The 23,515-nt window shown below is 41.2% G+C and overlaps 3 protein-coding genes across 6 annotated transcripts; all 3 read left to right on the top strand.

Annotated features, from left to right (window-relative positions):
- Positions 1-935: 935 nt before the first annotated feature.
- On the top strand, positions 936-22,842 carry LOC135466044 (uncharacterized). Of its 2 annotated transcripts, none has more exons than XM_064743447.1 (4): positions 936-1,073; positions 1,881-1,950; positions 20,364-20,695; positions 22,396-22,842. In XM_064743447.1, exons 2-4 carry the CDS (start codon positions 1,910-1,912, stop codon positions 22,491-22,493), a joined length of 471 nt encoding a protein of 156 aa, XP_064599517.1. In that variant the 5' UTR covers positions 936-1,073; positions 1,881-1,909; the 3' UTR covers positions 22,494-22,842. The 2 variants fall into 2 exon arrangements, with proteins under 2 accessions (XP_064599517.1, XP_064599516.1); XM_064743446.1 differs by having other exon boundaries at positions 20,346-20,695.
- Positions 2,222-8,128, top strand: LOC135466043 (interferon alpha-inducible protein 27-like protein 2). Of its 3 annotated transcripts, XM_064743445.1 has the most exons (6): positions 2,222-2,638; positions 3,084-3,158; positions 4,807-4,901; positions 5,548-5,826; positions 6,154-6,213; positions 6,924-8,128. In XM_064743445.1, exons 4-6 carry the CDS (start codon positions 5,745-5,747, stop codon positions 7,265-7,267), a joined length of 486 nt encoding a protein of 161 aa, XP_064599515.1. In that variant the 5' UTR covers positions 2,222-2,638; positions 3,084-3,158; positions 4,807-4,901; positions 5,548-5,744; the 3' UTR covers positions 7,268-8,128. The 3 variants fall into 3 exon arrangements, with proteins under 3 accessions (XP_064599515.1, XP_064599514.1, XP_064599513.1); XM_064743444.1 differs by lacking the exon at positions 4,807-4,901; XM_064743443.1 differs by lacking the exons at positions 2,222-2,638; positions 3,084-3,158; positions 4,807-4,901 and having other exon boundaries at positions 5,235-5,826.
- LOC135465915 (uncharacterized) lies at positions 7,625-12,285 on the top strand. The gene is made up of 5 exons (XM_064743296.1): positions 7,625-7,631; positions 8,193-8,267; positions 10,566-10,844; positions 11,172-11,231; positions 11,942-12,285. The coding sequence occupies exons 1-5, from the start codon at positions 7,625-7,627 to the stop codon at positions 12,283-12,285; spliced, it is 765 nt and encodes a 254-aa protein (XP_064599366.1).
- Positions 22,843-23,515: the final 673 nt, after the last annotated feature.

The following is a 23,515-nucleotide window of genomic DNA, read 5'->3' as shown; positions in this document are numbered from 1 at the left end:
GGTGGCTAATCTGCGTGTTAAAGGGTCACCAAGTGGTTGTCTGTTTGTTTGTGTGTCTGTTGGTTTGTGTGTCATTTTGTTTGGGCGTCTGTTTGTTTGAGCGTCTGTTAGAAACCAGCCCGTGGTTAGTATTAGTTACTGAATCTCAGAAATCATAATCAACTGCCTTTTGTAGAAATTATAATGAGCAATATATTTTTATCAGAAAAATTATTGTTTTGTTTGTTTTTTCCTTCCTGGATAGTTTGGTCAACTCTTCGTGGGTCACAGATGCCCGCTGGTATTGTGGACATATTTGACATGATTTCACCAGTACTGTGACCACATGTGAAAGGAGTTCACCAGATACCGGATATCTCCTGACATAACGCTGGGCTCGCGGTAACCACTGTCCTTGACCAGGTACCGGATTTATCTCCTGACATAAGGCTGGGTTCATTGTGAAGCACTGTCCTTCACCAGGTACCAAAAATACCTCCTGACACAAGACTGGGATCGTCGTAAACCCTTGTCCTTCTGCAGGCACAGATGTGTACATTGCATAGATCACCTGGGACGTTGATATCAAAAATTTATACATGGCATAGGAGATCTCCTGGGACGTTTCTATCAAAAATGTACACGTGGCATAGGAGATCACACAGTGTATATGACATGAAATGTATAGAGGAAAGTACGGGTGGTGGTGGTGGGTGGGGGAAGGGTTAGGAAGGTGGGGGGGGGGTGCTCTTATCAGAAATGTTTACACTACATGTGAGAGATTGCCGTATTAATGGCATGTATATATATGTGGAGGCTGTCAGCCAGCTGGTCGCTTTCAGTCAATAAAGAATCTCGTCCCTTCATGTTGTACGACCTAGGAATTATCAGATCAACGTCGGGCTCGCCATAAATGGACAGTCGAAAGGGTAAGGTAGAAAAGTGCCCACACACTTACGGTCATGGAGACTAATCTGAGGTGCAATTTTTGACTCAAACGCGATGTCAGGATCTTTATCATTCCCGCATAATGGAGTGATGTGGTGTGAAATATACTTAAGACCTGTTTGCGTGGCGCACATTCAGCCTTAAGGGTAAGTGTTCAGTGAGTGATTCGGAGCGGTTAATGTGAAAGCTAAAACCTAGAAACATGGCTAACCGATATCACAGCTGAGTACTGCTGACCTAAAATAGAGCCAAAGCCAGGGTCTACGTGGCTGAGATGGTTAGCACGCCAGCGCGCCGCAATGACACAGCAGCTCACAGCAATGATACAGCAGCTCGCAGTTCGCACCAATGCGTCGCTGTGAGTTCAATTCCAGCTCATGCTGGCGTCCTCTTCGGCCGTACGTGATAAGGTCTGCTAACAATCTATCATCGGGTTCCCCTGTTCTCTGCCCGGTTTCCTCCCGCCATAATGCTGGCCGTCGTCGTATAAGCGAAATATTCTCGAGTACGGCGTAAAACACCAATCAAATCAATTAATTTAAAAATACAGCCCAAGGTTCAAACCTGGATTGAACATTGCACGGGACTTCATTTACTTGCCAAACGCCTGCCAGTCGCAGCAAATCAAATCTTTAATTCTGTGTGGCAGATAGAGCCCTAAGAAAGAAGAAAATAAACTATATGCTATCAGTACATATATAAACTTAGACAGGTAAAAGTTAAGAGAAAATAAAGAGATTTAGATCCATGGGTGATATGTGGCCATTATGAGCAGTGGTTAGCATCAGAAGATGAGTAGTCTGTCTGTTAAATAGATTTGGAAGGAAACTTTACTAAATTTTCCATTAATTTCTTTTGCAGTTAAAAAAAACTGCTTTAAAAAATTTCCCAAAGCAGAAACAGCAGGGCGTATTCACTTCCTTTACACCTGTTCATGTTTCTTTTTCTTGTAGTTACTGACTGCCGTCTGACTTACAAAGGCATGGGCAGACTATATCAAAGTATATCACACGGGGAAACAGGGTCAGCAGTTCTTTTTTTTTTCAATAGCCAAAAAGAAAAGAAAAAAATAAATAAAAAGGAATAAAAGAGCTATGACCCTTCCCAGGTTCCGTATATATGTGGCCCATGGTGCGGAGAAAGGCTGAGTTACTGTGCATTCCTGGATAAGAAAGTTTGAGGCGCAGAGCAACCAGAGCGAGGGCCCCAAGAAAGGAGAAAGTAAACCCCATGCAGTTAGTACATGCACATAGATGAAGTTAAACAGCTAAAAATATGAACAATTAAATAAAAAGGAATAAAAGAGATATGTCCCTTCCGCGCCACCATATATGTGACCTACATACTGGGTAAACCTACACAGGCCTGTAATTTACAAGAAGTAAGACCACCTTAGACTCGACCGCCAATGGGTAGGCTGGGGTGTTAATATGAACATGAAACCAAAGAAAAAGCGGAAAATCTTCACCCCTAAGCGCCTAAACGATGTGTTTATTAAGACACTGCTACTCAGGTTGAACCTTGTGAATAGTTTTCGTGGTTCTTTTTTCGCGCCTTGGTGAAGTACCTGCCTAAGACACCTCCAATATTGACCTCTTCCTCATACCAAACGCTTCGCTGTAGACAACAAGGCCGCGATCTCATCGAAACCATTCGACCCACGTCTTGTCAGTCTGGAAGGTGAAGTGTACACAGCCAATCGGGTTTTAAGGTAAAAGATTTCACCCCTTCTTATACGACCACATTTATCATATTATCGGCAATCAGCGAGAGGACGATTGTGAATGATTTTTGTCACCCTACGTTATATCTTGGATTTCCAGGCACGTCACACCTGTCCGTTTGAACAAGATATCCTGAAAAGTTTCGGGCAATCAAGTTCATATTTACACTTATGCCTGAGATCAGCAAAAGAGCGGTTTTCTTTACCTTGCGTAATTCAGTGTTGATGTTGTCGGCCATCTTGGATTTAATTGACTGTTTGGCTTTAGGAATGGCTGTATGGCTTATAATAGCATTGTGGAGGGAGCTTTTGAAAATCCTTTTAATGGTTTATTTTATGGATTTTAAGGTGTGCTTTTAAAATGGAGAATATAAGTGGAGGGGGGGGGGTTGTGTGTTCCTTTCTGGGTATAACTGTTGACCATACATTTCAGCCTTCCATCACATTCTGGATAAAGTCTTGGATTCTGACACACCCGTGCAATCGTCAATTTTTGGGGGAGAGTCAGGTCGGTTTTACAATGTTTATCTAGTATTATTGCAAAGAAATGAGTAAATGTTAGAATGTTGAATGAAAAGTACATTTTTTCTATCCCTTTTCAAAAGTTGTATAATTGTCAAAAGTGCAGTTACATTCTTAGGAATAAATTACATAAATGTTTTGTTTGTTTTACTTTCTTTTATGTTATATTGAAAGTTTGTGCTAAACAGATTTAAGCATTATGTTCCAAACCTCTTGATGTGAAACCAGTTAAAGAATTAATTAACCAGTTTAACCAGTTGAAGAATTAATTAAATTCTTAAGTATTAAATAGTTCAATTTTTTATTATACTTTACTTCTCCTTTTATTATATTCAAAGATTATGCTAAAACATTTTCAATGCATTATATTCCAAACCTCCTCATGTGAATCCATGGCTTAGTCCAGACCTCATGTGAATCCATGGATTAGTCCAGACCTCATGTGAATCCATGGATTAGTCCAGACCTCATGTGAATCCATGGATTAGTCCAGACCTCATGTCAATCCATGGATTAGTCCAGACCTCATGTGAATCCATGGATTAGTCCAGACCTCATGTGAATCCATGGATTAGTCCAGGCCTCATGTGAATCCATGGATTAGTCCAGACCTCATGTGAATCCATGGATTAGTCCAGGCCTCATGTGAATCCATGGATTAGTCCAGACCTCATGTGAATCCATGGATTAGTCCAGGCTTTTGGGATGAATACAAAGACATGAAGGACATGCTGTTAATGGTTAAGGGCTGGTGGCCACACGCAAATCTCTTGACCACTCAGCCAACCTTATCGTGTGTTTATTTACAACACTTCCTCGCGGAGTCTTCTCTGGGCCCATATTTATCAGCTGTCTTAAGACAGTTGAAAAATTCAATCACAGCTACAGTAAGGAAGTTTGGAGTTGGAAATCTTTTGTCGTCAAAGGTAAACACGGCCCTGCTGTGTCATGTGACTAGGGAAAAATGTTAGGCAACCTTAGTTGAAATTGACTTACTCATCACCTCTCTCTTTCCTTTAGAAACTTCTCAAGATCACAAACGTTCAGCTTCTCTATTTTCTCTATCATTAATAAATTAACTTAATTTTAAATTATTTTAAGACACTTTCTTCAGACGCCCATATAAAAGTGAAGGTGCTTAGCATTTTTTTAGTTCACAGGTCACAATGGATGGACAGTTGGACCTTTTCTACCTTCACAGATAAGAGTTCGAACTGGAAACTCCCTTAATAAAATGTTTTGCCCAAAGAACTTCAAACTTCGTACACTGATTCTTTACTGTAGAACAATATACCAGCTGCAGCTGGAGTTCTTTCCTGTTCTCACACTTAAAATGTATGACTTAAGTTACTTGATACAAAAAACGGGGCCTGGTTTTACATAAGGAGGATTGAAATTAGGGTGTTTGTGAAGCTGACATCGGCTCTCTTTTTCCATGTAGCTGAAGGGATTACTTGTAACATATAGCTGCCATTTGTGATGTTCAAGGCCTCGCTTACGGCTGTCTAAAAGTCCTAGGCCTGCATTCTTCTGTTTTCAGCTAACAATCCACACCCATTTCTACAAAGCTTTAGGCTAATTTGATTGTAATTACACTGTAGCTCATGTCTTGATGGCTTTTGTTTCCACGGTAGTTGGGACCTCCATGGCCGAATATTAGCGGCGCAATGACCCAGGCGCCTCCAACCAATTGGTCGCTGTGAGTTCAAGTGCAGTCCATGCTTCGGTCGTACGTACGGAAGGTCTTCCAGCAACCTGCGGATGGCTATAGGTTTCCCCCGGGCTCTGTCCGGTTTCCTCCCACCAAAATGCTGGCCTCCGTGGTATAAGTGAAATATTCTTGAACACAGTGCAAAACACCAATAAAATAAAAAAATAAATCCATTAGAGTTAGTCACCCTCTTCTGCAGTGTGGTTACAGGTAAACGCACATGTAAGTGGACCTGAGCCTTTGACTGAAGTCATATCCACTGTATGAAGAGCGTCCAGAATCTGTGGTGCTCTGCTTCACGATTGTGTCTAATTCTGCTTACCCCGAGACTTGGGGCGGTGTATTCATCGTGTTGGAATTACATGGCCGCTTTGCATATATAAACAGTTTCAATCAAAGCGCAACTGGCATACATGTTTTATTATTGACAACTTATTTTCTAGCATGGTACACGATTTGAATACTGATTTCAATCCGTCGCCTAGAATATACCTTGCGTTTTTGTATACTTTCTTGAGTTCATTGGTAGTCTGTGTTAAACGTCGTTTTGGGAATTGGTCTTGACCCGGGACGTCCCTATTGGTTGACGGCTGGTCTACGACTGTCTGTTTTTTAATATTAACTATATTAATATATAGTTATTTTATGGCTATATGTTTATCAGAATCCCGTGTGTGTCAAGACCCTGATTTGGATGTTCACCTGAGAAAGCTTGGGTATTCATTGGCACTTCCGGCCATTCTTACCCACGTCAAAGATTTGCACGTCTTCTGTAAAACCCTCTTCTTGAGTGGTGTGGTAACGAAAGAGGAACTTGACAAGTTTTTCCCCACCAGTCGACAGAAGGTGGCGTGTTTTCTCATGAATAAGGACGAGAAAGCCGTGTTCAATTGTCTGGCTAATCCAACCTTGACGGCAAAGGCAGAGAGCATGAAAAAGAAAGGTATGGTAAAACGAAGGGTAGTTAATAGATGATTAAAGTAAATAACTGCTAGGTATGCATTTACATGACCAGTTAGAATGAAACCCTGGGTGAGGTATAAACTCACAAGACACCGTACATGTATTTCACCGGTTAAGTGTTACCATTTGCCAGCTATGACACTGTTGTCGCTGCTCTGGTTAAACTCTGTACTGTACATCTTTAATTATACTAACACAATTATTTGAATCAATACAAAGCTAACAGATGCAAAAATTGGCACATTATTGTTGTCTCATTATCATGGTACAATAATCATTTCTTGTTGTTGTTGTTTTGTTCTTGTAGCTTACAACTATGTGGTAAACGTTGTGTTAGACCCTCCACAAAGACCACCAGACCCAAGCAGTAAGTGTATCCCTGTCCGAACTGCCAACCAAGAACACGCAGATGATCAGTCAAAAGCAGTATTGATGCAAATAGGTCAACCGGATGTCCCACACATTGGTCACAAATGTGCAACCTTTCTGTGACTCCATATGATGTCACAGTTGTTTCCAGCGGGAATGGAATAAAAAGTAATGTTGTCACGACAAGGGGTGGTGGGACATTGGCGGTGGGACATTGGATGTGTTGGACCATTAACCATGGTCATCCATTGTATCATGTAATATTTCACACGGATATTATACGAATAGGCTAAAAGACCCGATGAAACTAGTTTTGCAGAAATGTATCAACAATAAAATATGCTTGGAAAGCAATATGTCGTATATGTATTTTTAGTAATAAATTTATACCAGGGGGAATGGCCATATCGTCACTTCCAATTCTGTAGCAAGGTGTGATTTTCTCTTTGCTTTACAATTCATGAGAAAAAGTCATATTCTCAATTGACTGAGGATCCGGAACATATCCTAATCCCAAATATTTTATTTTAATGCCTTCAATACCATTATCCTTTATTTTCATGTATCAAATTAATTTTTATGTTTAAAATCTTGAAAATTTTACAGGAATTGGTAATTGTATAAAGAAAGGCATTTGTATCAGGAGATATGGTAATTTCCCTTTGACATGCATCGTTTCCATCCAGTATTCCTTTGTTTTGTTCACAGGTGTGGGGAGGTACGCTCTGATCGGTCTGGCCTCGGTCGGTGTGGGAATAGCTGCCATAGTGTCCGCACCGTTTGTGATAGCAGCTGCTGGCTTTGGCAGTGGTGGGATTGGCGCTGGCTCATTTGCCGCCTGGTTCATGTCCACGTATGGTGGTGCCGTCTCCGCCGGAAGCCTGTGCGCCCTGCTCCAGTCAGCTGGAGCAGCCGGACTGGCAGCATCCACAACCGCCGGGATCGGGGCCGCAGGCACTGGCGCTTTCTTCGGAATTCTGTCCGGAATTGTGGCGATTAACAAAAAGTTTAAGAAGAAAAGCGAAAGCCAGGGGTTTAGGGATAACCTGTGAGGATAACCTACGACGATGTTTAGTTAATGTGGCTGTACTGTGGTTGTGACATTACAGAGATGTTTAGGCAGCTGGCCGCACCGTGGCTGTGACCTTACAGATATGTTAAGGCGACGTGACTGCACCGTAGCTGTGACCTTACAAAGATGTTAAGGCGACCTGGCGGCACCGTAGCTGTGACATTACGGAGATGTTAAGGCGACCTGTATTTTTTTTGTAGATAAATGCTGATTAAATAGTTTCGCATGAGGATTTCAGCGGTGAGGCTAAGCCTGGGCAATCATACGTGCGTCGCAGATGATCTGAAGGTCAAGCTTGTCTAATGTTGGCAGTAATAGCGAGGGTAGAGAGCGGCACATGCGCTGTAAGGAGTAAGGCACGCCCACTGCACATCACTTTAATCATAAATGAACCTGCCAACTTATATGTGTCCACATGTATACAGCGGCTTGAGGTCAGTGAGAAAACCGTTGATTACTATAGCAGTTTTGAACCAACCAAGTTCATACTTATACAGCATTTTGACGTCAGCGAGAGGACGATTGTGAATGATTTTTGTCACCCTACGTTATATCTTGGATTTCCAGGCACGTCACACCTGTCCGTTTGAACAAGATATCCTGAAAAGTTTCGGGCGATCAAGTTCACATTTACACTTATGCCTGAGATCAGCAAAAGAACGGTTTTCTTTACCTTGCGTAATTCAGTGTTGATGTTGTCGGCCATCTTGGATTTAATTGACTGTTTGGCTTTAGGAATGGCTGTATGGCTTATAATAGCATTGTGGAGGGAGCTTTTGAAAATCCTTTTAATGGTTTATTTTATGGATTTTAAGGTGTGATTTTAAAATGGAGAATATAAGTGGAGGGGTGGGGGGGGGGGTGTGTGTTCCTTTCTGGGTATAACTGTTGACCATGCATTTCAGCCTTCCATCACATTCTGGATAAAGTCTTGGATTCTGACACACCCGTACAATTGTCAATTTTTGGGGGAGAGTCAGGTCGGTTTTACAATGTTTATCTAGTATTATTGCAAAGAAATGAGTACATGTTAGAATGTTGAATGAAAAGTACATTTTTTCTATCACTTTTCAAAAGTTGTATAATTGTCTAAAGTGCAGTTACACTCTTAAATTACATAAATGTTTTGTTTGTTTTACTTTTTTTTATGTTATATTGAAAGATTGTGCTAAACAGACTTAAGCATTATGTTCCAAACCTCTTGATGTGAAACCAGTTAAAGAATTAATTAACCAGTTTAACCAGTTGAAGAATTAATTAAATTCTTAAGTATTAAATAGTTCAATTTTTTATTATACTTTACTTCTCCTTTTATTATATTCAAAGATTATGCTAAAACATTTTCAATGCATTATATTCCAAACCTCCTCATGTGAATCCATGGCTTAGTCCAGACCTCATGTGAATCCATGGATTAGTCCAGACCTCATGTGAATCCATGGATTAGTCCAGACCTCATGTGAATCCATGGATTAGTCCAGACCTCATTTGAATCCATGGATTAGTCCAGACCTCATGTGAATCCATGGATTAGTCCAGGCCTCATGTGAATCCATGGATTAGTCCAGACCTCATGTGAATCCATGGATTAGTCCAGGCTTTTGGGATGAATACAAAGACATGAAGGACATGCTGTTAATGGTTAAGGGCTGGTGGCCACACGCAAATCTCTTGACCACTCAGCCAACCTTATCGTGTGTTTGTTTACAACACTTTTTCGCGGAGTCTTCTCTGGGCCCATATTTATCAGCTGTCTTAGGACTTAGTTGAAAAATTCAATCACAGCTACAGTAAGGAAGTTTGGAGTTGGAAATCTTTTGTCGTCAAAGGTAAACACGGCCCTGCTGTGTCATGTGACTAGGGAAAAATGTTAGGCAACCTTAGTTGAAATTGACTTACTCATCACCTCTCTCTTTCCTTTAGAAACTTCTCAAGATCACAAACGTTCAGCTTCTCTATTTTCTCTATCATTAATAAATTAACTTAATTTTAAATTATTTTAAGACACTTTCTTCAGACGCCCATATAAAAGTGAAGGTGCTTAGCATTTTTTGAGTTCACAGGTCACAATGGATGGACAGTTGGACCTTTTCTACCTTCACAGATAAGAGTTCGAACTGGAAACTCCCTTAATAAAATGTTTTGCCCAAAGAACTTCAAACTTCGTACACTGATTCTTTACTGTAGAACAATATACCAGCTGCAGCTGGAGTTCTTTCCTGTTCTCACACTTAAAATGTATGACTTAAGTTACTTGATACAAAAAACGGGGCCTGGTTTTACATAAGGAGGATTGAAATTAGGGTGTTTGTGAAGCTGACATCGGCTCTCTTTTTCCATGTAGCTGAAGGGATTACTTGTAACATATAGCTGCCATTTGTGATGTTCAAGGCCTCGCTTACGGCTGTCTAAAAGTCCTAGGCCTGCATTCTTCTGTTTTCAGCTAACAATCCACACCCATTTCTACAAAGCTTTAGGCTAATTTGATTGTAATTACACTGTAGCTCATGTCTTGATGGCTTTTGTTTCCACGGTAGTTGGGACCTCCATGGCCGAATATTAGCGGCGCAATGACCCAGGCGCCTCCAACCAATTGGTCGCTGTGAGTTCAAGTGCAGTCCATGCTTCGGTCGTACGTACGGAAGGTCTTCCAGCAACCTGCGGATGGCTATAGGTTTCCCCCGGGCTCTGTCCGGTTTCCTCCCACCAAAATGCTGGCCTCCGTGGTATAAGTGAAATATTCTTGAACACAGTGCAAAACACCAATAAAATAAAAAAATAAATCCATTAGAGTTAGTCACCCTCTTCTGCAGTGTGGTTACAGGTAAACGCACATGTAAGTGGACCTGAGCCTTTGACTGAAGTCATATCCACTGTATGAAGAGCGTCCAGAATCTGTGGTGCTCTGCTTCACGATTGTGTCTAATTCTGCTTACCCCGGGACTTGGGGCGGTGTATTCATCGTGTTGGAATTACATGGCCGCTTTGCATATATAAACAGTTTCAATCAAAGCGCAACTGGCATACATGTTTTATTATTGACAACTTATTTTCTAGCATGGTACACGATTTGAATACTGATTTCAATCCGTCGCCTAGAATATACCTTGCGTTTTTGTATACTTTCTTGAGTTCATTGGTAGTCTGTGTTAAACGTCGTTTTGGGAATTGGTCTTGACCCGGGACGTCCCTATTGGTTGACGGCTGGTCTACGACTGTCTGTTTTTTAATATTAACTATATTAATATATAGTTATTTTATGGCTATATGTTTATCAGAATCCCGTGTGTGTCAAGACCCTGATTTGGATGTTCACCTGAGAAAGCTTGGGTATTCATTGGCACTTCCGGCCATTCTTACCCACGTCAAAGATTTGCACGTCTTCTGTAAAACCCTCTTCTTGAGTGGTGTGGTAACGAAAGAGGAACTTGACAAGTTTTTCCCCACCAGTCGACAGAAGGTGGCGTGTTTTCTCATGAGTAAGGACGAGAAAGCCGTGTTCAATTGTCTGGCTAATCCAACCTTGACGGCAAAGGCAGAGAGCATGAAAAAGAAAGGTATGGTAAAACGAAGGGTAGTTAATAGATGATTAAAGTAAATAACTGCTAGGTATGCATTTACATGACCAGTTAGAATGAAACCCTGGGTGAGGTATAAACTCACAAGACACCGTACATGTATTTCACCGGTTAAGTGTTACCATTTGCCAGCTATGACACTGTTGTCGCTGCTCTGGTTAAACTCTGTACTGTACATCTTTAATTATACTAACACAATTATTTGAATCAATACAAAACTAACAGATGCAAAAATTGGCACATTATTGTTGTCTCATTATCATGGTACAATAATCATTTCTTGTTGTTGTTGTTTTGTTCTTGTAGCTTACAACTATGTGGTAAACGTTGTGTTAGACCCTCCACAAAGACCACCAGACCCAAGCAGTAAGTGTATCCCTGTCCGAACTGCCAACCAAGAACACGCAGATGATCAGTCAAAAGCAGTATTGATGCAAATAGGTCAACCGGATGTCCCACACATTGGTCACAAATGTTCAACCTTTCTGTGACTCCATATGATGTCACAGTTGTTTCCAGCGGGAATGGAATAAAAAGTAATGTTGTCACGACAAGGGGTGGTGGGACATTGGCGGTGGGACATTGGATGTGTTGGACCATTAACCATGGTCATCCATTGTATCATGTAATATTTCACACGGATATTATACGAATAGGCTAAAAGACCCGGTGAAACTAGTTTTGCAGAAATGTATCAACAATAAAATATGCTTGGAAAGCAATATGTCGTATATGTATTTTTAGTAATAAATTTATACCAGGGGGAATGGCCATATCGTCACTTCCAATTCTGTAGCAAGGTGTGATTTTCTCTTTGCTTTACAATTCATGAGAAAAAGTCATATTCTCAATTGACTGAGGATCCGGAACATATCCTAATCCCAAATATTTTATTTTAATGCCTTCAATACCATTATCCTTTATTTTCATGTATCAAATTAATTTTTATGTTTAAAATCTTGAAAATTTTACAGGAATTGGTAATTGTATAAAGAAAGGCATTTGTATCAGGAGATATGGTAATTTCCCTTTGACATGCATCGTTTCCATCCAGTATTCCTTTGTTTTGTTCACAGGTGTGGGGAGGTACGCTCTGATCGGTCTGGCCTCGGTCGGTGTGGGAATAGCTGCCATTGTGTCCGCACCGTTTGCGATAGCAGCTGCTGGCTTTGGCAGTGGTGGGATTGTCGCTGGCTCATTTGCCGCCTGGTTCATGTCCACGTATGGCGGTGCCGTCTCCGCCGGAAGCCTGTGCGCCCTGCTCCAGTCAGCTGGAGCAGCCGGACTGGCAGCATCCACAACCGCCGGGATCGGGGCCGCAGGCACTGGCGCTTCCTTCGGTATTCTGTCCGGAATTTTGGCGATTATCAAAAAGTTTAAGAAGAAAAGCGAAAGCCAGGGGTTTAGGGATAACCTGTGAGGATAACCTACGACGATGTTTAGTTAATGTGGCTGTACTGTGGTTGTGACATTACAGAGATGTTTAGGCAGCTGGCCGCACCGTGGCTGTGACCTTACAGATATGTTAAGGCGACGTGGCTGCACCGTAGCTGTGACCTTACAAAGATGTTAAGGCGACCTGGCGGCACCGTAGCTGTGACATTACGGAGATGTTAAGGCGACCTGGCCGCAACATTGCTGTGACTTTACAGAGATGTTTAAGCGACTGGCCGTACCATGGCTGTGACGTTACAGAGATGTTTAGGCGACGTGGCCGTACCGTGGCTGTGACGTTACAGGAATATTTAGGTGACGTGGCCGTACCGTGGATGTGACGTCGTAAACTTATGTAACTCATTAATAAGACTAATTTAATTTAATTAAAGACTAAGTCTGGTTTAAATCCAAGGCGGCTTACAAACGGAAATTTTTTGGAACCTTTGAGATCAAAAAAAAAAGATTTGTGGCATCAGAGGTGGAAATTGATTATCGAACCGGGATTGCCAGCGGAAATTTAATAGTGACCTGGGAAGGTACTAAATAAATTGTGTATGTATATATCACTCCATGCATGCTGCTTTCACCCGACAGCTCTCACCTTCATACAATTACAGCTAATGTGAAATTTTCTTGATCACAGCATAAAAAATACCAATGAAATATTTGTTTGTTTATTTGATTTGTGTTGTACACTGTACTCAAGAATATTTCAGTTATACGATGGCGTCTGGCATTATGGTGGGAGGAAATTCGGAAAAGGCCGGGGGAAACCCACGAATATCTGCATGTTGCTGGCAGGCTTTCCCATCTACAAGAAAATAAATACAACTATATGTATAATAGTAAAACCAGTGTGTGAGGGTGCAGTCCAAGTTATTGTAGAATGCCACTTGTTTGTTTATTTACTGTTAGAATTTTACACCATACTCCAGATGATTTCTGGTGGACATCATTAAACCCCAATCCAATGACCAATGATTCTGGATCAAATCCAGGTTGGGTCATAACAGACAACATTGGTACTTATTGTGTGGGGTGTCATGTCTGGTGTCTTCGGCATGGTACTTAAGTGGCAGCTTGGACTAGTTCTTTGTAATACTTTTATGTTAACGTATTTTAACGTAAGAAAGTATAAATAAATAAAGGACTCGAAACAGCGTCTCCATTCAGATAGTCACTCTATTCCACTCACTTTGAGTAGTCCCGCAGTATGTTACTTATGTAATATTAGTCAATCGCTATGCTGCAACGTCATAAATATTAATATTGGGGAGCTGATCATGTGATGTAAACATACACATGTGCTATGATGTAAATAAATGCACGTGGCAAACTATGACAATATCACATCCCCCTTCTTTTGAAGAAAAGCTAGTGGTATTACATTCTTTAACAATTTTGCTTCTAAAGGACTGCCCAAGTATACATTTCAAATGCAACCAATTTCAGTTTAAAACCAAATAGAGTACACTGCAAACTGTAAGTATTTATAGAGTCAGTTTGGTACTTAAGACTTGAGTTGGAGTCAAATGTCAAATGATATCCTTGGTTCACCAGGTTTTAAAGCTAAACACATTAATCACATGATTCACGAATTCACTGTTGGAGCTGGAATTTGCATTCTAAGATCTGCCACTGAGAGCAACACAGACTATGCTCACCATAACACACACACACACTTCCACTTTATCCAGTTATGAAATCAGATAAAATCTTGGGCTTAATACGTCGACCAAAACGTGAGAACTGTTAAGTTGGAACTCTCAGGATGAGTTTGATTTTCCAGCGGTGGAGGTGTCGAGCCTGTTAATTTGTTGTTCGGGCTGTTGGCTAGCCGTGGTGGTTTGGACGGAATGATGTGACGATGGTTCCGTTGAAAATTTCCACCGGCAGATGTGGAGACAATATATGATCGTGGTATCTCGGCTACTTTTCTCACTGTCGCTGGTTTCCATTTCCCATTGAGTGTTTGCATGTACACATCCTCTCCTTCCCTCCATGGTTTTTGAGATTGGGTGTTACGGTTATAGTATTTCTCACTGTTCATCCGTTTCTGTGAAAGTCGCCTTTGTACATCTTTTGCGTTTTGTACAGATGGACGGAGCTGTTTTTGTTGGACTGGGAGGTTGTCTCGAAGACGACGACTCATTAGGAGTTGAGCTGGTGTAGCCGTTCCATCAGTGGGTGTATTTCTGTAGACTAACAGTCCCATGTACGGGTCAGTACCGTCGGACTAGGCTTTCTTCATGATCCGTTTTACTATACCGACATACTTTTCAGCACGTCCGTTAGATTGGTTATGGTAGGGGCTGTTCATGGTGTGCTTGAAATTCTGCAGCGAATCTTTTGAATTCTGCAGATGTATATTGGCTTCCATTGTCAGATATCAGTTCTTCACATATGCCGTGCCGGGCAAAGATTGACTTCATGTGGTTGATGACACTGTTGGCGGTGATATTAGGTAACATACTGATCTCAAAATAGTGACTATAATAATCAGCCACAATGAGATAGTTACGGTTGTCCCACTCAAACAGGTCTGTGGCTAACAATTTCCATGGCCCGTTTGGTATCGGCGGTGACATCATCGGTTCCTTCGGTGGGGAGGACTTGAGTTCAAAACATGTGCTACAATCTGTCCATTTAGTCCTCAATTTGCAAAGTTCCATGCCGAAATGTCCTGCCTGTATCCGTTGCAGCATGTCGACATGCAATGATGCTGGAATCACAATTTTGTCACTTTTGAACACTATGCCGTTCAAAACAGTCAGTTCGTCTCGCACATGCCAGAATTCTCTCTTCGGGACCGGTAGATCCAGGGTCAATCCTTGATCGAGTCACACCTAAGACTTTAAAAGAGGAAGTTGTAACTTCCTCGCTTGGCGTTCAGCATGAAGGGGATAGTGCAACGACTGGTTGACCCGTATCAGTATAATGGCTCGGGCGGTGCGGCTTACTTGCCTTCGGTAAGTCGTCTCAGTGAAGCAGCACTAAATAAAAGAGCGGTGGAAATCCGTCCTGCAACAAGGAGGTACATTACATGTACATGCACCCTAATGATTTCTTCGTCGTCATATGACTGAAAAATTGTTGAGTACGACGTTAAACCCCAGCACTCACTCACTCACTCAGAATTCTCTCAGATCAGCGTCCACTTGTTTAATCTGTGGCCAGCCTCTGTGAATGACAGACTGAAGTTTGATGAGAGTTTGATCCTTCTGTGTTTCCGATTTGATTTTTTCCAGTTTTTGATCAATTATTGGGATCCGTTCAAATACTGCATGAACGTGCTCTTCCACGGTTGGATCTTCATGTGCGTCATGTCCAGATTTGTAATTTCTCGAGAGTGTGTCCGCAATTGGAATTTCCTTTCCGGGGCGAAAAACTACGTTCAAATCGCAGCGCTGTAAGCGCAACATCGTGCGCTGTAGTCTGGGTGGTGCTGAAGCCAGTAGTTTGCGCATGATTATCTCAAGCGGCTTGTGATCACTGTGTACTGTCACTTGTTTGCCACAGATATAAGAATGAAACTTCTCACACCCAAACTGAATTGCCAACATTTCTTTTTCTATCTGTGCATAGTTTTGCTGTGTCGGCGTAAGTGCTCGTGAGACGTAGGCAACTGGTTTGCCTTCTTGAAGAATGACTGCGCCAAGGCCTGATTCTGACACGTCTACTTGGATGGTGACGTCATAGTATGCTAACACCGGCCCTGGTGTTCGCGTGATGATGGATTTCACCTGTTCAAATGCTTTGTCACAATTTGCGTCCCGTAGCCACTCAACATTTTCTTTTAAGAGTTCTGTTATTGGAGCTGTGGCTGTGGCAAGTCCTGGTGAGGTAATTGATATACTCATCACCGTTTCCAGTTCCTTTCTCGAGGTAAGGGTCGGCATCTGTTCTTTCCCTTTAATCTTGTCTGGTTCAATTGTCTGGGTCAATATACGACATAATACCAACAGTATTTCATACAATGGTGATAACCTACCTGTAACGCTAAGCATGCTTTGTGGAATGCCGCAGTACTGTAAGCATAATGTTACCACTGTAGTTACATGCTAAGAACTCTTTGTAAAAAGAACTCCAGCACTTGTAAGCGTCACGTTGTTGTGGTTACACCAGACACGGACATTTTGCTCTGGATAATTAATTTTGCCAAAAGCTGTCATAACAGCAAAATGTCCCCTGATATCAGCCAGTTGAAGAAAAGAATTTTTTTTTTATGTAATTCATTCATAACAGTGAGGTGGCTAATCTGCGTGTTAAAGGGTCACCAAGTGGTTGTCTGTTTGTTTGTGTGTCTGTTTGTTTGTGTGTCTGTTTGTTTGGGCGTCTGTTTGTTTGAGCGTCTGTTAGAAACCAGCCCGTGGTTAGTATTAGTTACTGAATCTCAGAAATCATGATCAACTGCCTTTTGTAGAAATAATAATGAGCAAAATATATTTTTATCAGAAAAATTATTGTTTTGTTTGTTTTTTCCTTCCTGGGTAGTTTGGTCAACTCTTCGTGGGTCACAGATGCCCACTGGTATTGTGGACATATTTGACATGATTTCACTAGTACTGTGACCACATGTGAAAGGAGTTCACCAGATACCGGATATCTCCTGACATAAAGCTGGGCTCGCGGTAACCACTTTACCTGACCAGGTACCAGATTTATCTCCTGACATAAGGCTGGGTTCATTGTGAAGCACTGTCCTTCACCAGGTACCGAAAATACCTCCTGACACAAGGCTGGGGTCGTCGTAAACCCTTGTCCTTCTGCAGGCACAGATGTGTACATTGCATAGATCACCTGGGACGTTGATATCAAAAATTTATACATGGCATAGGAGATCTCCTGGGACGTTTCTATCAAAAATGTACACGTGGCATAGGAGATCACACAGTGTATATGACATGAAATGTATAGAGGAAAGTACGGGTGGTGGAAGGGTTAGGAAGGGGGGGGGGGGGGTGCTCTTATCAGAAATGTTTACACTACATGTGAGAGATTACCGTATTAATGGCATGTATATATATGTGGAGGCTGTCAGCCAGCTGGTCGCTTTCAGTGTCAATAAAGAATCTCGTCCCTTCATGTTGTACGACCTAGGAATTATCAGATCAACGTCGGGCTCGCCATAAATTGACAGTCGAAAATGTAAGGTAGAAAAGTGCCCACACACTTACGGTCATGGAGACTAATCTGAGGTGCAATTTTTGTCTCAAACGCGACGTCAGGATCTTTATTATTCTCGCATAATGGAGTGATGTGATGTGAAATATACTTAAGACCTGTTTGCGTGGCGCACATTCAGCCTTAAGGATAAGTGTTCAGTGAGTGATTCGGAGCGGTTAATGTGAAAGCTAAAACCTAGAAACATGGCTAACCGATATCACAGCTGAGTACTGCTGACCTAAAATAGAGCCAAAGCCAGGGTCTACCTGGGTGAGATGGTTAGCACGCCAGCGCGCCGCAATGACACAGCAGCTCACAGCAATGATACAGCAGTTCGCGGCTCGCACCAATGCGTCGCTGTGAGTTCAATTCCAGCTCATGCTGGCGTCCTCTTCGGCCGTACGTGATAAGGTCTGCTAACAATCTATCATCGGGTTCCCCTGCTCTCTGCCCGGTATCCTCCCGCCATAATGCTGGCCGTCGTCGTATAAGCGAAATATTCTCGAGTACAGCGTAAAACACCAATCAAATCAATTAATTTAAAAATACAGCCCAAGGTTCAAACCTGGATTGAACATTGCACGGGACTTCATTTACTTGCCAAACGCCTGCCAGTCGCAGCAAATCAAATCTTTAATTCTGTGTGGCAGATAGAGCCCTAAGAAAGAAGAAAATAAACTATATGCTATCAGTACATATATAAAGTTAGACAGGTAAAAGTTAAGAGAAAATAAAGAGATTTAGATCCATGGGTGATATGTGGCCATTATGAGCAGTGGTTAGCATCAGAAGATGAGTAGTCTGTCTGTTAAATAGATTTGGAAGGAAACTTTACTAAATTTTCCATTAATTTCTTTTGCAGTTAAAAAAAACTGCTTTAAAAAATTTCCCAAAGCAGAAACAGCAGGGCGTATTCACTTCCTTTACACCTGTTCATGTTTCTTTTTCTTGTAGTTACTGACTGCCGTCTGACTTACAAAGGCATGGGCAGACTATATCAAAGTATATCACACGGGGAAACGGGGTCAGCAGTTCTTTTTTTTTTCAATAGCCAAAAAGAAAAGAAAAAAATAAATAAAAAGGAATAAAAGAGCTATGCCCCTTCCCAGGTTCCGTATATATGTGGCCCATGGTGCGGAGAAAGGCTGAGTTACTGTGCATTCCTGGATAAGAAAGTTTGAGGCGCAGAGCAACCAGAGCGAGGGCCCCAAGAAAGGAGAAAGTAAACCCCATGCAGTTAGTACATGCACATAGATGAAGTTAAACAGCTAAAAATATGAACAATTAAATAAAAAGGAATAAAAGAGATATGTCCCTTCCGCGCCACCATATATGTGACCTACATACTGGGTAAACCTACACAGGCCTGTAATTTACAAGAAGTAAGACCACCTTAGACTCGACCGCCAATGGGTAGGCTGGGGTGTTAATATGAACATGAAACCAAAGAAAAAGCGGAAAATCTTCACCCCTAAGCGCCAAAACGATGTGTTTATTAAGACACTGCTACTCAGGTTGAACCTTGTGAATAGTTTTCGTGGTTCTTTTTTCGCGCCTTGGTGAAGTACCTGCCTAAGACACCTCCAATATTGACCTCTTCCTCACACCAAACGCTTCGCTGTAGACAGCAAGGCCGCGATCTCATCGAAACCATTCGACCCACGTCTTGTCAGTCTGAAAGGTGAAGTGTACACAGCCAATCGGGTTTTAAGGTAAAAGATTTCACCCCTTCTTATACGACCACATTTATCATATTATCGGCAATTTTCGGCTCTGATCATAATCCCTCGATACATGTATTTTCGGGTTTCGAATTGACAAAGGGAGGTAACTTTATCACGTACAAGCTCTGCTGACTGATTTATTTTTTTTTCTTGGAGGTATTCTGGGTTTAATTATTGCTTTCTAGAGTGGCTCGCTGTATGAATATTGTGGTCTCACCGAGATACATTCCAGTAACTTTCTTGAAATATTGTTAACATCAACCTTTTAACTTGTGGTACGTAATATATTGCCTAATGTATAGGTTAGCCAATGATTGCCCAGCATTATACAACGTTACAAAATAGCTGCTCTACGTTGTACATTTTCAATTTTTTTGTGAAAAGCATTGAAGGCAGCATATCACCACATTCTAGTGTCGATCTAACCGTGCTTTTATAAAGTATAAACATACATTTCCGTCCAAGTGTTCTTATCATTTTGTTACTATCGTCCGAATACGCTCGTCCCATTTTCCATCCTGTTGCAATATCACACCGAGATACTTATGGCACCGGACGCTCTTCACCTCAGTACCTTGAAACTAGAGTTTAGGAAGAGCTGGATTATTTTTTAGAGACATGTATAGATACACGGTTTCCTGGGCATTAAATGTAACAATCCACTGATCCGCCCATATGGCTCAGCGCCGAAGGGCCTAAATCTCGGTTAATTTTCTTTGCTGAAATTGACACATTTGACACAATTGACAAAGGCCTTGCCTACGTCAAGAAATACAAGCCAAACGTCTGAACCTGTGTCAGTACTCTGGTATATATTATGAACCATTTTTGTCAATATAATATTCATATAGTCGTTTTTCGAGACAGAGAAGGCTGCAGTGATATTGGTCTGTGGTAGAATACATTATCCCGTGCACCCTTTTTATTAACCGGGCTCACCCTAGATACTTTCTACGCTGAGGGGAATTTAAAGAGAAGTTAAAAAAGAAAGTAAGTGAGGGGGCAGTTGAATTATGGGAGTATTTCAGCGTAAAGTTGTTAATATTCTCTCCACACTGACGCTTTTTTTTTCACACTTACTTCTTGGACTGTGGTTTGTATTTTTCATGTGTGCTCAATTAACCATCATTACATTTTACTTTCATTTATGCAGGGTCGCATATATTTCCAGAGCAATGGCTGATCATCAAGAAGAGTTTCTGAGGAAATATTTTCATATGGCGTACAAATTATCTCTGCCAGACATTCTGGACCAAATTTCTGAATTGGACAAATTTAGTGTCCGGCTCTGTGAAAAAGGATTTCTTACAAAAGACGACCTGTTCAAAATCATACAGGCCTCAAACCCAAGAATGCGTAAGAATGTGCTACACAAGATTTTGCTGGGCAAGGAAGATTATTGGCTGGCATCGCCTTCGGATCCAGACGACAGTGGAGTTTTGGCAGCCATCTGTGAGATGAACGCCTCCGCAGCCGATTATACTGTGGTCACTGTTTTGGAAGGTAGGTTACCTGCTATCCAGCCAGAGCGATAATGAATTACATTTCTGATCTGTACTGACTGTTCTGAAAGTGTAATCTGTAAGAACGATAAATACTGTAATTATTTTCAAAAAGGAAATGTGTGCCATTAATTACACAAGTGCACACAATTTGGTGAACATAAAATGTAGGCTAGGTACATACTCTCAAAAAGTCTGTTGTCTGAGGTATGCTAGAATGCATTCAGCTATTGCAGCAGATTCTTCTGTTTAAATATAACACACACATAATTCTAGTCATTCAATCTAACGAGTCTATTAGACTAACAGAATATTGTGTAGAATATAACACAGTATTATGTTATAATAACATAATTCATTTAGCATCACACAAACAACAGAGTTTTTGTTAAAATTAACAGATTATTTTTGAGTGTAAAGATTATAAGTGCTAGGTATACATTAATGTTCTTGTGCAGATTTGTAACAATTTGTGTGTGACTGTAACACATATCTTGTGTATTTTTATACACAATCGCTCAAAAAGAGCACTTCCTTGGGTGAGCTACAATGCAAATTAAGCTGATGCATTGCCCGGGGCACACATTTATGAAACGTCTTAAACAATTCAATCAAAAAAATCAGTCGGGTCTCCTGACTTCGACCCAGACGCGCTAACCATTAGGCCACCGAAGTGCCAAACACAGAATGGAACCGGCTTGTGTAGCCAGAAAATTTTGAGCGATCAAACCCCGCCCAGATACTCCTTACAGCGCATGGGTCGCTCTCTACGTGCGCTTTACATCACTGCAACACTAGCCATTTTTTGTACAGAAATTTTGAACAACGCCGAGGTCACTGGGGTCAGGGTGATGAGGCAGAAAGTGAAAGTGGCAGAAACACTAAAATCCTGTCTCAGCTTCTTATTGATTATAAGAATACAGTATACACATGAATTCTCCAAAGTGTTCAAAACATTATTCTCATCGACACCTGGGCCATTTTTTTGTAGATAAATGCTGATTAAATAGTTTCGCATGACGATTTCAGCGGCGAGGCTAAGCCTCGGCAATCTTACGTTCGTCGCAGATGATCTGAAGGTCAAGCTTGTCTAATGTTGGCAGTAATAGCGAGGTAGAGAGCGGCACATGCGCTGTAAGGAGTAAGGCACGCCCACTGCACATCACTTAATCATAAATGAACATGCCAACTTATATGTGTCCACATGTACACAGCGGCTTGAGGTCAGTGAGAAAACCGTTGATTACTATAGCAGTTTTGAACCAACCAAGTTCATACTTATACAGTATTTTGACGTCAGCGAGAGGACGATTGTGAATGATTTTTGTCACCCTACGTTATATCTTGGATTTCCAGGCACGTCACACCTGTCCGTTTGAAGAAGATATCCTGAAAAGTTTCGGGCAATCAAGTTCACATTTTACACTTATGCTTGAGATCAGCAAAAGAACGGTTTTACTTTACCTTGCGTAATTCAGTGTGGATGTTGTCGGCCATCTTGGATTTTTTTGACCGTTTGGCTTTAGGAATGGCTGTATGGCTTATAATAGCCTAGTGAAGGGAGCTTTTGAAAATCCTTTTAATGGTTTATTTTATGGATTTAAAGGTGTGATTTTAAAATGGAGAATATAAGTGGAAGGTGGGGGGGGGGGGGGAGGTTGTGTGTTCCTTCTGGATATAACTGTTGACCTTACATTTCAGCCTTCCATCACATTCTGGATAAAGTCTTGGATTCTGACACACCCGTGCAATCGTCAATTTTTGGGGAGACTCAGGTCAGTTTTACAATGTTTATCTAGTATTGTTGCAAAGAAATGAGTAAATGTTAGAATGTTGAATGAAAAGTACATTTTTTCCATCACTTTTCAAAAGTTGTATAATTGTCAAAAGTGCAGTTACATTCTTAGGAATAAATTACATAAATGTTTTGTTTGTTTTACTTTCTTTTATGTTATATTGAAAGATTGTGCTAAACAGATTTAAGCATTATGTTCCAAACCTCTTGATGTGAAACCAGTTAAATTAATTAAATTCTTAAGTATTAAATAGTTCTATTTTTTATTATATTTTACTTCTCCTTTTATTATATTCAAAGATTATGCTAAAACATTTTCAATGCATTATATTCCAAACCTCCTCATGTGAATCCATGGCTTAGTCCAGACCTCATGTGAAATCCATGGCTTAGTCCAGACCTCATGTGAATCCATGACTTAGTCCAGACCTCATGTGAATCCATGGCTTAGTCCAGACCTCATGTGAATCCATGGATTAGTCCAGACCTCATGTGAATCCATGGCTTAGTCCAGACCTCATGTGAATCCATGGCTTAGTCCAGACCTCATGTGAATCCATGGATTAGTCCAGACCTCATGTGAATCCATGGATTAGTCCAGGCTTTTGGGATGAATACAAAGACATGAAGGACATGCTGTTAATGGTTAAGGGCAGGTGGCCACACGCAAATCTCTTGACCACTCGGCCAACCTTATCGTGTGTTTGTATACAACACTTCCTCGCTGAGTCTTCTCTGGGCCCATATTTATCAGCTGTCTTAGGACTTAGGTGAAAAATTCAATAACAGCTACAGTAAGGAAGTTTGGAGTTGGAAATCTTTTGTCGTCAAAGATAAACACGGCCCTGCTGTGTCATGTGACTAGGGAAAAATGTTAGGCAACCTTAGTTGAAATTGACTTACTCATCACCTCTCTGACTTTTTTCCAGAGGCACAAATGACGCCACTTTCCTTTAGAAACTTCTCAAGACAAACGTTCAGCTTCTCTATTTTCTCTATCATTAATAAATTAACTTAATTTTAAAT

Source organism: Liolophura sinensis, chromosome 5 (genome assembly GCF_032854445.1).
Source record: "Liolophura sinensis isolate JHLJ2023 chromosome 5, CUHK_Ljap_v2, whole genome shotgun sequence".
Taxonomy (NCBI): Eukaryota; Metazoa; Mollusca; class Polyplacophora; order Chitonida; family Chitonidae; genus Liolophura; species Liolophura sinensis.
This window is presented reverse-complemented; position numbering and strand designations above follow the sequence as displayed.

Excerpts from the sequence above, each read along its gene's own strand:
- LOC135466044 (XM_064743446.1), top strand. The coding sequence starts at position 1,910 with ATGGGCAGACTATATCAAAGTATATCACACGGGGAAACAGG. Across the intron at positions 1,951-20,345 it reads ATATCACACGGGGAAACAGG|GGTCGCATATATTTCCAGAG; the intron begins GTCAGCAGTTCT and ends TCATTTATGCAG. Across the intron at positions 20,696-22,395 it reads TGTGGTCACTGTTTTGGAAG|CCTTCCATCACATTCTGGAT; the intron begins GTAGGTTACCTG and ends CTTACATTTCAG.
- LOC135466043 (XM_064743443.1), top strand. The coding sequence starts at position 5,529 with ATGGCTATATGTTTATCAGAATCCCGTGTGTGTCAAGACCCTGATTTG. Across the intron at positions 5,827-6,153 it reads AGAGAGCATGAAAAAGAAAG|CTTACAACTATGTGGTAAAC; the intron begins GTATGGTAAAAC and ends TTGTTCTTGTAG. Across the intron at positions 6,214-6,923 it reads AAGACCACCAGACCCAAGCA|GTGTGGGGAGGTACGCTCTG; the intron begins GTAAGTGTATCC and ends TTTTGTTCACAG.
- LOC135465915 (XM_064743296.1), top strand. Across the intron at positions 10,845-11,171 it reads AGAGAGCATGAAAAAGAAAG|CTTACAACTATGTGGTAAAC; the intron begins GTATGGTAAAAC and ends TTGTTCTTGTAG. Across the intron at positions 11,232-11,941 it reads AAGACCACCAGACCCAAGCA|GTGTGGGGAGGTACGCTCTG; the intron begins GTAAGTGTATCC and ends TTTTGTTCACAG.